Source organism: Carettochelys insculpta, chromosome 15 (genome assembly GCF_033958435.1).
Source record: "Carettochelys insculpta isolate YL-2023 chromosome 15, ASM3395843v1, whole genome shotgun sequence".
NCBI lineage: Eukaryota > Metazoa > Chordata > Testudines > Carettochelyidae > Carettochelys > Carettochelys insculpta.
Window position 1 is genome coordinate 3021264 of NC_134151.1, and position 15032 is coordinate 3036295.

Consider the following 15032-nt stretch of genomic DNA (forward strand, 5'->3'; position numbering starts at 1 on the left):
GAAACCTCTGTGATACTTTCTTATCTACTTTCTCCACACCAGTCATGATTTTATACACCTCTATCATATCTCCCATTAGTTGTATCTTTTCTAGGCTGCCAAGTCCAATTGTATTAGCTTCTCCTCCTTCAGCAGCCATTCCATACCCTTAATGATCTGTGTTGCTCTTTACTGAACCATTTCTAATTCCAATACCTTATGAAATGGGATGAACACATCTGCATGCACTAACCAAGAGGTGGGTGCACCAGGGATTTACATAGAGGCAATATGATATTTTGTCTTATTGTCTATCCCTTTCGTAAGGATTCCCAGCGTTCTGGTTTAAATGACGCTGCACACGGAGTGGATGTTTTCAGAGAACTATCCACGATGATGCCAAGATCCCTTTCTTGAGCAGAAACAGCTAATTTAGACCCCATCATTTGATATGTATAGTTGGGACTCTGTGTTCCAATGAGCATTATTTTGCATTTACCAATGCTGAAATTTCATCTCCCATTTTGTTGCCCCGTCACCCGATTTTGGGAGATCTCTTTGTAACTCTTCACAGTCTGCTTTAGACTTAACTACCTTGAGTAATCTGATATCTGCAAAGTTTGCCACTTCTCTGTTTACCCCTTCCTCCAGATCATTTACAAATAGGACTGATCCCAGTACAGGCCCTTGGGGGGACACCACTTGTTACCGCTTTCCATGATGAAAACAATCCATTTCTTCCTACCCTTTGTTTCCTATCTTTTAACCAGTTACCAGTCCATGAGAGGACCTTCCTCTTCATCCTGTGACAGCTCACTTTGCTTAAGCGCCTTTGGCGAGGGACCTTTTTAAGGCTTTTTGGAAATCTAAGTATATTCTTCCAATGGATCCCTCTTGTCCACAGGCTTAGTGATGCCCTCTAGCGGATTGGTGAGGTGTGGTTTCCCCTTTCAGAAGCCATCTTGACTGTCCTCCAGTAAATAATGTTCATTTATGGCTTTGTTTACACTGCCAGTTGAGCAAGAAAACTTTTGTCGTTCACAGGTGCTGACCCCTCCTTCGAGATAAACGTTTGCTGTGGCAAGGGGCAGTGTAAATGGCTTGTTGTCGGCAGCAGAGCTCTCCCCTCGACAATGCTAACCCCGCACAGAGGAGTGGAAGTATTTTGTCGGCAAAAGTGCTGACAAACAGCATTCACACTGACCGACTTTCAGTGACACAGCCACGTCAGTAGGGTCCTGTCACTAAAAGCTGGGCAGTGTAGACAAAGCCCGTATGTCTGACAATTCTGTTCTTTACTAGAACTTCAACCAGTTTGCCCAGTGCTGAAGTCAGGCTCCAGGCCCTATAACAGCTGGAATCACCCCTGCAGCCATTGTAAGAGCTGGGGTCACATTAGCTACCCTCCAGCCGTTCGGTGCAGAAGCTGATGGAAAGAACAGGTTACAAACCACTATTAGCAGTTCTGCAGTTTCACATTTGAGTTTCTTCAGAACTCTTGGGCCAATGCCACCTGGTCCTGGTGTCTTATTACTGGTCACCAATTTGTTCTGAAATGTCTTCTAATGACACCTCAATCTCAGATTTGTACCCCGATAAGAATGACTCAGGCTTGCGGATTTCCCTCCCACCCACGAAGAGCAAGGCAAAGAATTCATTTTGTTTCTCTGCAGTGGCCTCATCGTCCTCGAGTGCTCCTTCAGCCCCTTGATGGTGTAGTGTCCCTGGGGCTATTTATCAGGTTTCTGTCTCTGATTGACTTAAACATTATTTTGCTATTACTTTTTGAGTCTTTGGCTAGCTGAGCTTCAACTTATTTTTTTGGCCTTCTGATTATATTTTTGCACATCACTTGCCAGAATTTACACACCTTTCTGGTTTCCTCACTAGGACTTAATTTGCACTTTTTAAACTTTGCCTTTTTGTCTCTTACTACTACTTTTAGTTTTGTTGTTGAGCCGAAGTGGCACTTTTTTGGTTCTCTTGCTTTTAAATATGAGCCTCTATTATGGAGTCTTTACAACTTCGCTTTCAGCATTTTACCTTTTCTTTTTAACTAACGTTTCCTCATTTTGGTGCTGGTCCCTTTCTGAAATTAAATGCTTTCACATTGGCCTGGTTATGTTTCCCTTGCCACTGGGATGTTCAATTTAATTATGGTCATTATTATCAGCTATTTTCACCTCTTTGACCAGATCCCATGCTCCACTTAGGACTAAATCAAGAACAGCTTCTTCCCTGGTGAGCTCCAGAACAGCTGCTCCAAGAAGTTATGTAAAATGTTGAGAGAAACTTTACCTCTAAAATTAATGAATTCTTTGTTCTTAGCATAAAGGCAACACGCTAATGGTATTTGACTCTGGGGACAGGTAACCCTTCTCTAACAGCACCGTCGTACCCTGAGGATCATTGTCACGCTCATATTTTATATGCACTAATGTTAGATTGCTTTTCAGATCCTCGCTGTGTATCAGGTAGAAGTCATTGCTGAGCTGTTCACAGCAGCGCCCAGGCCAAACTGCAGGGTGTACATTAGTACCGAGATGTAGATATGAGTGGTCCCAGCAACCTTCGTCCAGCCTGGTTTACTCTGCATTTGTCGGCTGTGAATTCCTGCAGCCACATGGCGACCCATTCAGCTTCCTAGATACAGTCCCTGGGAATCCTTCTTCAGGTTCGACTAACAGCAACAATTTGGTGCCAGCTGCTGTTTTTGCTGCCTCGCTGCTCAACCCCATTTCCAAACCATCGATAAGTATGTTGTGGGATGCTACCTGGTGCTGATGCCTTCCGGTGTGAAAACAGATCATTTATTCCTGCTCTCTGTTTGCTGTCCCTTGAGCAGAGTGTGGCCATTAACCCTGCAAGGCCGCTTTGCTAGTCACCACTTCGGAGAGACTTTGTCAAGGACTTTTTGAAAACTGAAATAAATTATATCCGTTCCCTGTTCCTTACTCAGTGGTTTGTTAGAACAAACAGCGTTTGAGCAAGGCCTGAGCCAGGCACGATGTTTCGTGTGCCATCCGAGCATGGCCCTCTCCGTGTTTGTAACTCCATCGTTACTGTTCGTACCTGCTCTGGGATTCCCTCGCTGGTCCTGCATATTCTTTGCACAGACAGGTGCTGCCATTCAACCCCCCTTGGAGAGTAGTTGTGGTGGGGAAGGTCTAGGTAGGCTATTAGGAAAATCTATTTCACTTGGAAGTTGGTGAAGCACTGGAATGGGTTATCCAGGGAGCTGATGGAATCTCCATCCTTAGAGGTTTTCAAGGCCAGGTTGGACAAAGGCCTGGCTGTGATGATTTAGTTGAGGTTGGTTCTGCTTTGAGCAGAGTGGTGGACTAGATGACCTTCCGAGGTCTCATCCAACCCAGTCCTCCATGGTTCCATGAAAAGAAGCTGTATTCTTTGGTCAGCAGTGCCCTTCTCCAGAGCCTTCTCCAGGCCTAGGTTGGTACCATCCGGTCCTGGGCACTTGTTGCTATTTAAGAGGCAGCACGCCCCCTGCAGGGGAGCCAGTGCAGGTCCCTCTCCAGTGCACTGCACCACGGTATGGCTCAAGCGCGCCCTTGGCCATGTGGCCAATCACATGGGGGTGTGGAGAGGAGGCGGTGTCATGGCCCAGGCAAGGGAGGCAGAATTTCTTCTTTAGTTCCGCCTTCTCCGGCTCCTTTGTCCACCACCACTTCCATCTGCCACTGCCAAACCTGTTGCATTTTGCTCCAAATGAGGCAAATCCCTTGTGGCATATTCATCCCTTGGGCTCGTTCGGCTTCAGGAACAAGAGGTCCAGGTTGGGAGATGGTGCCAGCCCTACAGGGAGCTCCAGGAGGGATGATGATGAAACAGCCACTGACAAGGGTGATCTTCCCTCTTTGATTGTTTGTTTGCTTGTGATGAAACCACAGTGTACAGCCATACTCGTCACCACCTCATTAGCAAGAAGGAGTTTGCTGTCTCAGTAATGCTGGATCATAGACCCAAATCCCGAGCTCTTCGCTCAGCTTGCATTCACCCATGACATAGGCAGACACCTGGTGATGTCAACGGGCTTACATTCACGCTGGGACTGAAGAAAACCTGAATCAAGCTCCTCGGGATCTGGCCTGTGTCTGACAGCTCCAGGGACATTCCCGTGCATGGGGGAATCTCTGCCAAGCCAAGTGGGAGAAACCAACCTCCCCTCTCATGAACCCAGGGAAAGGGAATAGAAAAACACTCAAATTGGAAGCGGGCCAATGCAAGCGACGAGCCTGCTGTGATTCCCCCAGCGCTGGTGCCCATCCTGCTCAGCAGAGCAAGCGGAGTGACCAGGTGGTGCTGAGTGCTGCTGCTCTTCTGCAAGCTGGGAGGCAGATCTGAACATTAACTTCTCCGCTGCAACTGACAGCTTCAAAACCAAGGGGGGGAAAAAGAGCAATTGGCAGGTCTGGGCTGTCTGCCGACGGCAGAGAAATGGCCTCGTTTCTAACCCTAGCAGCGTGGGGGTGAGTGGCTGGGGGAGTGTGGGTGACGCAGGGCTCTGTCAATGAGCATGTGTGTTTGCACACAAATGCAGCCACGTTTGCCCCGCCTGAGTGGATGCATATGCGTGTGCGCCTATTGGCGGTGTGTCTGTTTGTGCTGTGTGCACGCACTGCATGCATGTATGACATGAAGGAAGGGGCGATGTCTGCATGTATTTGTAGGGGGGTGTCTATGGGCGTAGCTCAGTTATAGTCTTATAAGCATATGTGCTTTTGTGCTCGGCAATGTTATCAGTCTAGAATCACTTTCCAATCTGCCTTCACGCTGTCAGTTGCTCAAATGGCCACTGTCACATCATTCATTACCCAATATTCAGATTTCATTACAATAAAAGTGTTCTATAAACCCCCCAAGAAGTGGTTGTGTTTTTTAAAAAACGCTCTTTTCCTGCTTTAAACCTAGAGCTGAGCCATTTGTTAGTATTTATTTGTACATTTTTCAGGAAAACAAAACTAGGCACATCTTGGGATTCAAGCTGCACGTATTTCTGGCTGAATAAAACATGGCAAGAAAAAGGTGTTTTGAAAATGCAAATGCAAATGAAAATGGTCCTTTTGGACATTTTCAGAAAAATAATGGTTCAGCCACTGACCTGAAAAATTCGTTATTTTCTCAACCTCAGTTAAAACATGCTCCTTTGAGCCAAACATGCCAGCCACCTGCTAGTGCATGGGAGAGGGAAGAGGAAACTGGCGAAAACAAAAGTGAAACTGACTAGCCTATTTGCACTGCCCAGGTGGAGAGAAATGCCCAAAGGAAACAAATATTATAAATGGTGCGAGGGCAGCTAGGTTGTAAGTGGATGTCGCTCTTCAGGCAGTCTCAGGAAAACGGAGAAGGACAGTTTGTTTTTACATGTAAATAGGCCCAGGTTCATTCCAAGGTCAATGTTCCTTCTGCACAAGGTGCAGGTGGGTGATGGGAGATGCAATTTACAGAAAGCTGGGGGTGAATCCGGCCTGTTCCCCTTCATAAGGAAGCTTTACAAGGTTACTGGGGCTTCCCACCCTAGAGTGACTCTGGATAAATAAACCATTTCCGTATGAATGCCCATCCCTGGCAAAGTGGTTCCTGGATGCCCTTTGCTGCTACTGATGAGTATTTAAAAGTGGGGGGCAGGAGGGTTCCCCCCCTCTGCTCAGTTTGTGCTTGCGATGGCCCAATCACTGTCAAGTACCTGACCATGATGTCACAGGCCCTCACCAATGGGCGCTCCCTCTCTCTCTTTCACACACACACGGGCTGTGACTCCCAGGTCTCACCTTCTCTGACCCGCAGACTCATAGACTTGAGGCCAGAAGGGACCGTTGTGATCATCGAGACTGCAGGAACAGCAGTATATTCACAGTTTGAGCCCTGTGTGGATACGCACGGATATAGAGCAGATATCTGCAAATTCGCAGGGTTCTGGACCCCATATTTGTATCCGCATCCACAGCCATAAAAATGAACAGTGGATATCTAAATTCATATCTATGGGTGTAGATGCCCGTGGATATACAGAGGATATCCATGGATTTGCAGGGCTCTATTCGTAGGAGGTTGTTCAAGTAAAAAGCTTGGCTGTTTTTCGCTGCAAAGTGGGGTAACAAATATACTGACTGGTCCTTTGCACATGAAGTTCTACTGTGGTTAGGAAATTGCCTGTGTTACCAACCCCAATAGTTTAAAATAACCAGACCATGCTGGAGGAGCCCATAGATTGCTTAGCAGTGTGCCTTAGAACCATCAACAATGCCTCGCGCTGCTGTGTTTGTAACTACCTGGGCCCCAGATGACTCCTGCCTGTCACAGCCATTCATCAATTATAGCTGTGGACTATTTATACATGTCCCTGCCCCGAAGCATGACCCCACTTTGTCCTTCAGGAAGGAGTTTCTCACACCGTCTGAGTCAGCGCGAGCAGGCAATTTGCAGATTGCCACCGAGGGGCTCCGGGACACAGCAGACCTTGGTGAGCTTGGGAGGATGCAGCACGGTCAGGGAGGGGGCTGGCGGGAGGTACCTTGCGAAGTGCTCTCTTCTGGGTTGCACTGGCAGTATCTCCGGGAGAAGTGGATCAGCACGCGCTCCCGTTCCTGCGTCTCTCCCATCAGAGGGAACGCTTTCAAGAACGTTCTGCCAAGAGAAAAGGACATTTCAGCTTATTGCTCTCTAGGGAAATCCACAGCCCTGCGCCCCACCGGAGCTTTGCAGGGCGCAAAGGGGCAGCAGCCTCTCTCCAAGTCAGCGGAGCGACTGTGGAGCTGCTCTGTCAACTCCAGCTCAGCCCTAGGGCTGCTGTGTTCCTTTGCAACCCTACTCAGAAAGCAGCATCCTCTCACCCTGTCCTGTCCCGAAGGCTCTGTTCCAGCTAATGCCAGACTTGCCGGGCTCTGGGTTAGCTCTGCTCCCAGAATCCAGCCCTACCTCACAGGCTGTTACACTATTGTGAGTATTGTCACGCTATTGGACTCATCGAGAGATGGGTCCAAACAAGAGCCCCAAACCTCTTCAAGTGCTGGCCATGTGTGGATCAAACTCTGCAGCTCAGGCCCTGTATCTGATACTAGGAACAGTTAGTTTCACGTATACAAAATGGGAAGTGAAGGTATGTCTACACAGCAGCCTTAATCCGGAATAGCTTATTCCGAAATAAAGATGCCACACACACAAAATGCATTTCAAAATACCACTTAGCTACAGTAGAGCCCTGAGATACGGGCATTCGACTTGCGTGTATCTCAGGTTAATGTGACTTAGAGTGGCAGGGAGCTGGTACCTGGCTCCAGGCTGCCAGGCACCAGCTCCCTGCCACTCACAGGAGTGGGGAAACTGACCAGCTGCTGCACTGGTCAGTTTCCTGGCTCCTGTCAGGTGTGGCAGCAGAAAGCCTGACTCTCAGCTGCCCCACCCTGACAGGAGCACTTTTCATGAGTGGTGGGGAGCTGGGAACCAGCGGTAGCCTGGCTCTTGGCTCTCCTCTGCTGGAAGGAGCCAGGAAACTGACCAGAGATGTGCTGGTCAGTTTCCGAGGCGCTGGGAGCCAGGCTGCCACTTGGTTCCTGGCTCCCCACCGCTGTGGGAGCCAGGAAATTGACCAGTGCACTAGTGCTGGTCAGTTTCCCAGATCCCACAAGACCAGGCGGTTCCCAGCTCCTCTGACCTGCGCGAAATTTAAGTTACGCAATGTTGCCCATGAACGCAACTTTCACGTAACTTAGGGGTCTACTGTATTTTGAAATATTGTCTACGCACATAGAGCCTATTTTGAAATAGAGCCATTGAATGCACTTTGGCTTACTTTGAAACAGGCTCTATTCCCTGTCTTAACAGCACCTATTTCGAAATAGCTATTCCTTGTGAAAGGAGGTTTACTGATTTTGAAATAAGTCAACTGCTACTTCGATTTTATTTATTTTGTGTGTCATGTAGACTCAGGCATAGTTATTTCAAAATAACAGCTGCTATTGTGAAATAACTTTGCTGTGTAGACCTGCCCTGACTGCCCAGTAAGGAGTCCTGCAGAAAGGGATCTAGGGGTCATAGCTGACCACAAGCTAGATATGAGTTAACAGTGTGACCCTGTTCCAAAAAAAAGCAAACATGATTCTGGGATGCATTAACAGGAGTATTGTGAGCACGACATGAGAAGACATTCTTCCGCTCTACTCTGCGCTGATTAGGTCTCAGCAGGACTATTGTGTCCAGCTCTGGGCACCATATTACAGGAAAAATGTGGAGAAATTGGAGAAGGTCCAGAGCAGAGCAACAAGAACGATTAAAGGTCTAGAGAACATGCGTGATGAGGGAAGACTGAAAGAACTGGGCTTGTTTGGTTTAGAAAAGAGAAGACTTAGAGGAGACAGGATAGCAGTTTTCAAGTACCTAGAAGAGGGTTACAAGGAGGAGGGAGAAAAATTGTTCTCCTGGGCCTGTGAGAATAGCACAAGAAGCACTGGGCTTAAACTGCAGCAAGGGAGGTTTAAGTTGGGCATTGGGAAAGACTTCTTCACTGCCAGGGTGGTCAAACACTGGAATAAATTGCCCAGGGAGGTTGTGGAATTTCCATCCCTGGAGACGCTTAAGAGCAGGTTAGACAGACACCTGTCAGAGGTGGTCTGGATTAGGGGTCGGCAACCTGTGGCTCGAGACCCACAGGTAGCTCTTTAAGGAGCCAGCTCCGAGCGCTGACACCGCTGACTCCTCTTGCAGCTCCCGAGGCTGCTGCTGCTTAAACAAAAACACTAAATTCAGTTGCCCACCTTTAGACCAACTGAATTTAGGTTTTTTTCGTTTAAGCAGGGGCATCCTCCGGAGCCGCCGAGCAGTCAGCAGTCAGAGAAAGGAGCAGCAGGCAGAGAGCTGCCCACCGTGGGCAGAAGTCTAAGCCGGAAGCAGAGCTAGGGGGACAGGCAGCTGAGCCTGCCTCTGCTGGGGCCGTGCAGCCTGCTGAGAAAGTGGCAGGGAGCAGCAGATTAGTGGTGCGTGCTGAAGTGAGTTAATCCTGGGGGCACGGCAGGGAGGTTGGGGCTCAGAGGGGTTAAACCTGGGGACGGAGGACAGGTTTGTGGGATGGGGGATAAAGCCTGGGGATAAGGGGGCAAATCTGGGGGCTGAGGTGGGTAAAGATGGAGACGGGGTAACAACTTTCTAACTGGTACGGATAATTGTATATAAAGTGTTCTCAAATGAAGGGCAACCGAAAGTCCGGTTTGACGTTACATATTAAGGACCATCTCCTATTCACACACATTGCAACTCTTGAAGTCCTGATTTTGCAACTGAATTTGAAAACACGGCTCTTCTCGCTATTTCGGTTGCAGACCCCTGGTATAGATGGTGCCTGGTCCTGCTGTGAGTGCCACGGACTGGACTTGTTGACCCCTTGAGGTCCTTTCCAGTTCTAGTATTCTATGGTTTTACGCCAGTCAAGGTAAATATTGCCCCTCAGCTTGGATTCCTGCTAGAGCAACAAACCTGTCATCCTCCAGCTGTCACTATACGCACAGCCCATCATCAAAGCTGAGCTACACGAGCAGGGTAACTTGGAAACACAGGATTTCTAGATCGCTTTGTCACAGGTTAACTGCTTAATGAAAACAGTGCAACTCACCTGAGAGCTTTGTCCAGCGTCAGCCCAGTGAAGTCAAAGAAACTGAGATATTCTTCTGCTACCAACTTGCTGAATTCGTTGCTGCAATTAAAGAGGGCGCAATCAGTGACCTCACAGGGGAAGAACAGTCTAACAGGAACCTCAGTGTCCCCTCTTCTTGCCAACCCAACTTCCTCCAGGGACTCAGAGAGACTCTAGCAGACCCAGGGCGAAATCCCCAACATGAACTCCTTGGCGGCGATCTTTGCAGGCATGAAGGGCAAGTCAGTGACTCCCGACAGGGTGTATAACGAGAGGTGAGCACCCCGCAGCCCTTTGTGCCTGTGAAAGTGGCGTGCGGCTCCTAACTCCACCATGTGCCTTTGAAAATCTGCCCCTGTGCTGCCTGTGGCCTGACCCCGGCTGCCTACACAGAGGCAACACAGTCAGCAGTGAGCACAGAATCTCCACCCTCCAGCACAAGGCCCAGCCCTTTGGGCGGAAGGAGATCTTCTGATATGGGTCAGTGCCCCAAGAAGCAGGGGCTTTGCTGAGTCCAGCCGCTAGAGGGAGACATAAACAATGACATAAGCAAAGGCATTGGATTAGACTGATGTATCCATTCCTGGCAGTGCACAGCTGGGACAGCCCCATGTGCCTTGATGCACATAACAAAATTTATTCTGTATGCAGATGGGATTTCGGGCGGGGCTGGAGGAGGACAAGGAGCGTCACCCAACTGCAAAGCACCTGCTTTGAACTTGCCTTTTATGTCTGAGCAGCTCGTCGCCTGTTTGCTGGTGGCTGCATTGGACATGAAGGTTAAAATGACCCGGCGAGCCATTCTCGAGTGGCTAGTATGGGTGGACCACAATCCATTTGCTAAAAACGCCCTGTTGAGCTGCACGCAGCAGACTCCTCAGCAGAAAAGCTGGGTCTGCTTTTATATCTGGGCTCAGGCACCTAATCCTCCACCTACGCTGCCCCCGAGGCCCGGCCGCTGCCCACGCAGACACATCCCAGCTAGCTTTGCTCTAGCCTAGCTCCAAGAGGAAGGGTGATGAAGCAGTGGCAGAGTGGTTGGCCACTCGCATGCACCCCCAGGATATCATTGGGTCGAAGCTCACCCGGCTATTTCACCCTCCGGTGCAATCACACCGCGGAGTGCTCAGACCCTTACGCCCTGTGTGAGTGGTGTTTAGGAGCCATAGACGGCTGCTGAGGGACCAGGTGAGGCTTCCCCCATGCCAGCCAGGCACCAGGTTACTCTAGGGGGCCCACAATGTATGGGGCATTTTGCGGTGGAGCGGGAGAATGTTCCCAATGTGAGGGCTCGGGGCATAGCGCACACCACTTCAGCCATCCTGGTCTCCGTGTGGGGCAAGGATCCACGTTCATTTCACGCTCCCTGGTAGGACCTGGCCTGGGTGGAGGCAGGTGTTGGGTCAACCAGAGGACCCAATTCAGGGCTAACTCCTGGTCACCTGCCACCTGAGGCACATTGGGCACAAGCTAAGAAGGAGCAGCCTTGACTCAGGGGGTAGGAAGCTGTCATAAGCTGCAACCCAGCCTTGCTCCACACGCCTGGGAGCAGCAGAGGACCTCCAGTCAGAAGACGTCCTAAATAAGAGGCCTGGTCTTTCAAAAGTGCAGGTCAGCTGATCTTCAGCCCAGAGCCCAAGCCCAGCAGACTTCTGAAAACCAGGCCACTCATTTAGGTACCTAAATATGGGCCCGCGGGCCTAACTGCACACCTCCAGGTTCAGAAATCTTGGCAGAGGAAGACTGTGTAAAGGCCAGTGGATTTCCTCCAGCTGCAGAGATCCCCGGCTCTGAGCGTGCCCTGGTTCAGAAGTCTTAATGCGCCTTGTGTGCTCACAAGCTGCAGCACTCGAGCCAAGCCATGCCTCCGGTCGCATTTGATATTCATACAGAAATTAATGAAGGAGTAACTGATAGATGGTTGCGAGAAATGGGTAATTATCTCAGCTTAACAGCACGTGCCCTTCAGCACCCAAGTAATTCATATATTCATTCTCATGACAAATGTAATCCCTCATGCTAATTATCCTACACCGATATAGCACCTTTCATCTCAAAGGATCCCACAGCATTTTCCAAAGTGATGTGCCAGCTGCTCAGAAGGACCATTCATCTGTCATCGTAATGCAGCTGCTTCTGGAGTGAACCAGTGCTCAACCCCCTAACACAACAGCTCAGGGCAGGGAGAGAGGAATGCCTGCAGTGTAAATGGCAGGGTTAATTTAGGAAGGCAGAAAGCAAAGCTCTGCGCTGGAATTTGTCCAGGGGTTTGGGTTTAGATGAGCATCAGCACCACGGGGCCTTGCAAAGCTACCAGGACTCCTGCAGTAACCCTCAATTTAACAGGCCCCGATTTAATGGACTTTGGAAATAACAGATGCTGCCTACTGGCTCCCCAGCTAATGAACACTGGCGATTCACCAGAGCCATGGAGCTGCTATCTCAGGAGCCTTTGGGGCTGGAGAAGCCACCAGGGCCACCGCAGAGGCTGGGGCCACCAGAGCTGCCGCAGTTGGGGTCACCATGTGCTCCTCCTGCCAGGTGCCTCTAGCCCTGCGCTTGGGATTTAATGGACTTACGGCATTAATGGACACCCCTTGCCCCTATTAGCGCATTAAGTTGGGGGGCTACTGTAATGAACAAGACTGTTATTTGTATAGGTCCAAAGCATGCAAGGAATTTTGCACAGCGGATATCACTGCCCCGAAGCGCTGAAGTTTGGACTTAACTCCCTGTGATAAGAACGGAGGAAAGCCTGATGAGAGACCAAGGAGAACTAGGGTTTTAGGCCCCGATCCTCCAAGGGGAGCCGAGTGCAGAGCTGTCCTCTGCTGTGGCGTCTCAGGGATATGGGAACCGGGGGACAGCAGGGCTGAGTCTGTGGGTCCTGTGCAGGTTCGGAGCCTGGGGTTACGGAATTGCTGGTTCATCCGTGCGGGGAACTTGCTGGCTGTGCTGGGGTTTGTTCCTTTTGACGGCTCTGGACTCAGAACTGAACCCGAACTTTTATTTGTTGGAATGAGAGCTGTTGAGACGCTCACGGTCACGGCTGGCCATGACTGAGGTTCTCCATCTCAGCCAATGGGAGGCAGCACCAGGGGGTGACATTCTGAACCTGGCAAATTGGCTCAGTGTTAAGTCAGAGGAAGAGAGTCGCCCAGTTGCATCTCCAGCTCCACTTCCTAGAGTGCCTGAAATTTCTGTGGAGGTTTCTTATCCAGTACTTAGTGTGTGGGTGGGCTGGCTAGGGCTGAGTCCCACCACCTCTGGCCTTGGCAGTTCGTAGCCCTGGCACCTCTGGGCTTCCCTTATCAGTCATGGATGTAAGTCCTGGGCACCTTTCAAGCACGTGTTGCAGTGGCTTGCTCTTGCCTCGCTTACGAGATCCAACTGAGTCCCACCATAAAGCAAGTAGCGCTGGATTTTATTGGCACCTGTATTTACTTTGAGCGTACAGTGGCATGGACCATGGGCTGTAGGCGCAACACACACGATAAATACATTACAAACAGGTCATCAAAATAGATCGGAGACATGCACAATGCAAAACAGCTCTTACAAAGTCACTACCGCCAGAGCGGTGGCTTGCATGTCCCATTGTCTCACTGTCCTTTGGGACAGACACAGCATGCGGGTCACGCAGCATGTCCTTCAGGTGGTCAGATCTGGCTTTGAAAGGACACACACGCAAGAGCCCAGGACATCCATCACTGGGAAAACCGCATGCCAGCCCCTCTCTATTAAATGCAGAGACTGTTCGCTCCAGGGCCTTGGAAGATCCCAGCTTCCAAGGCATTGCACCAGTTAAATGCCCATTTGCTTCCTTCTGTTTGCATCGCTCACCCCTTCAATGTCCAGCTTTAGGGGACCTCTACCCAAAGGCACCCACCCCCAGCAAGGAAACTAAACCCATGTTCGTTAGCAAACGGATTTCAATGGGAGCCAGAACTCCCTCAGAAAAGATAAAGCACCAGATTCCAGAACCACTGGGAACCAATGGGAATCTTTCCATTCATTTCAATGAGTGTGGATCAAATCCTAAATGGATATCAACCAGGGCCTCCCTAGGGTATATTGGGACTCTAGGTCTGGCCCTATATGACTTCATAGTATAATTTACACAGTACAGGAAAAGCAATGCCTGGAAAACAATACAGCTCCTGCCCAGGGGTGTGCAAGTTCCCTGGACTAATGGATCTAGTCAAGCAGAAAATCCCACAGGGCCAATATCTAACATGTTTCTGCCTGGCGTGTTCTCCCCTCTCCAAAGACTGAGCCTCACGTTAAGGAGCAATGACTCAGGAGCTTACACTAGGCAAAGTAGTAGACCACAGATATGCAGCTCTAGCTATGGCAACTGCGTAGCTAAAATCGACGTATCTGCGCTCGGCTAACTTGGCTGTCTGTATTGGGGAAGGCTGACAGGAGAGTTTCTCCCATCAACCTCCCTTACTCCTTGCACCTCGCCAGGAGTACAGGGGTCAGCTGCGACCCCCGAGAGGTTGATTCTGCACATCCCTCCTAGACATGTGAAATGGAACCCGGGAGGATTGACTCTGAGTGGGTCGATCTTCCAGGATAGTGTAAATGTAGCCTTAGATCGTAGCAGCCCCTAATATTCTTATTCCAGAGCCAGGAGCAGAACCCAGGCCTTTCAGATAATTCTCCCCTGAATATTGGCGCCAGGATAGAAGTCAATATATACTGCATGGGTTAAAGATCCATTCACAAGCCACAATTTTCTACATAATTGTCCTCTAAGCTCAGTTTTGTCCCCTGCTGTGAATTGAAAGAGATTCCCTCTTACCAGTCAGAAGGAAAGTCCAGGGAAACTACTTACCCTGCCAGGAGGGAAGATCACATTGCCACTTCCAGTCCAGGCTGGAAGGGTGTGCTGGTAGGGGGTCTCTTGCCTGCTCCAGGGCAGCTGGGTGGTGCAGGGCACAGTAGACTAGTTGTCATCTCTTTGTGCATGCTCTGACTTGTGAACTCGGCTTGGTGAAAAGAGTGGCTTGGTGAACACACTGTCTGCCTTGGTGAACTACCGCTGTCCTGGTATTCTTATGTCATGGCAAGCAGTGTGCTCATTCAGTGTCCAAAATGCCCTCCTAGAGGTGCCCTGATTGTCTCCTGCGGTGGGGCAGCTCTAGTGGTGTTCTTGCTCTTCTGTTCATGGGGTGACCAGGAGAAGAGGGGCCACAGGCTGGTCTGACCCTTCTCTGTACAGCTCCCCTGTTCATGTCAGGGGGCCCTGTCCCCGTTCAGGCTGCAGGCTCAACATTCTAATGGTCTTGGAGCGACTGTGGCACTTTTAACAGAAGCTGCCCCGGAACTGGGGTCTGGCCCCAGATAGGAAGGAGACCGTGCAGTGTTTGCTCGCAGGGTCAGGCCCTCCTCTTCGCCCTCTACC

General features: G+C 50.0%; 1 protein-coding gene across 1 annotated transcript in view; it reads right to left on the reverse strand.

Moving 5' to 3' along the window:
* The window catches only part of PSD2 (pleckstrin and Sec7 domain containing 2), a 70974-nt gene that overhangs the window by 33523 nt on the left and 22419 nt on the right, over positions 1-15032 (reverse strand). The window contains exons 4-5 of the mRNA XM_075009558.1: positions 9602-9682; positions 6512-6624 (exon numbers count right to left, since the gene is read on the reverse strand). Of these exons, the coding sequence (XP_074865659.1) occupies positions 6512-6624; positions 9602-9682 (194 nt within the window). The remainder of the gene's footprint in view (positions 1-6511; positions 6625-9601; positions 9683-15032) is intronic.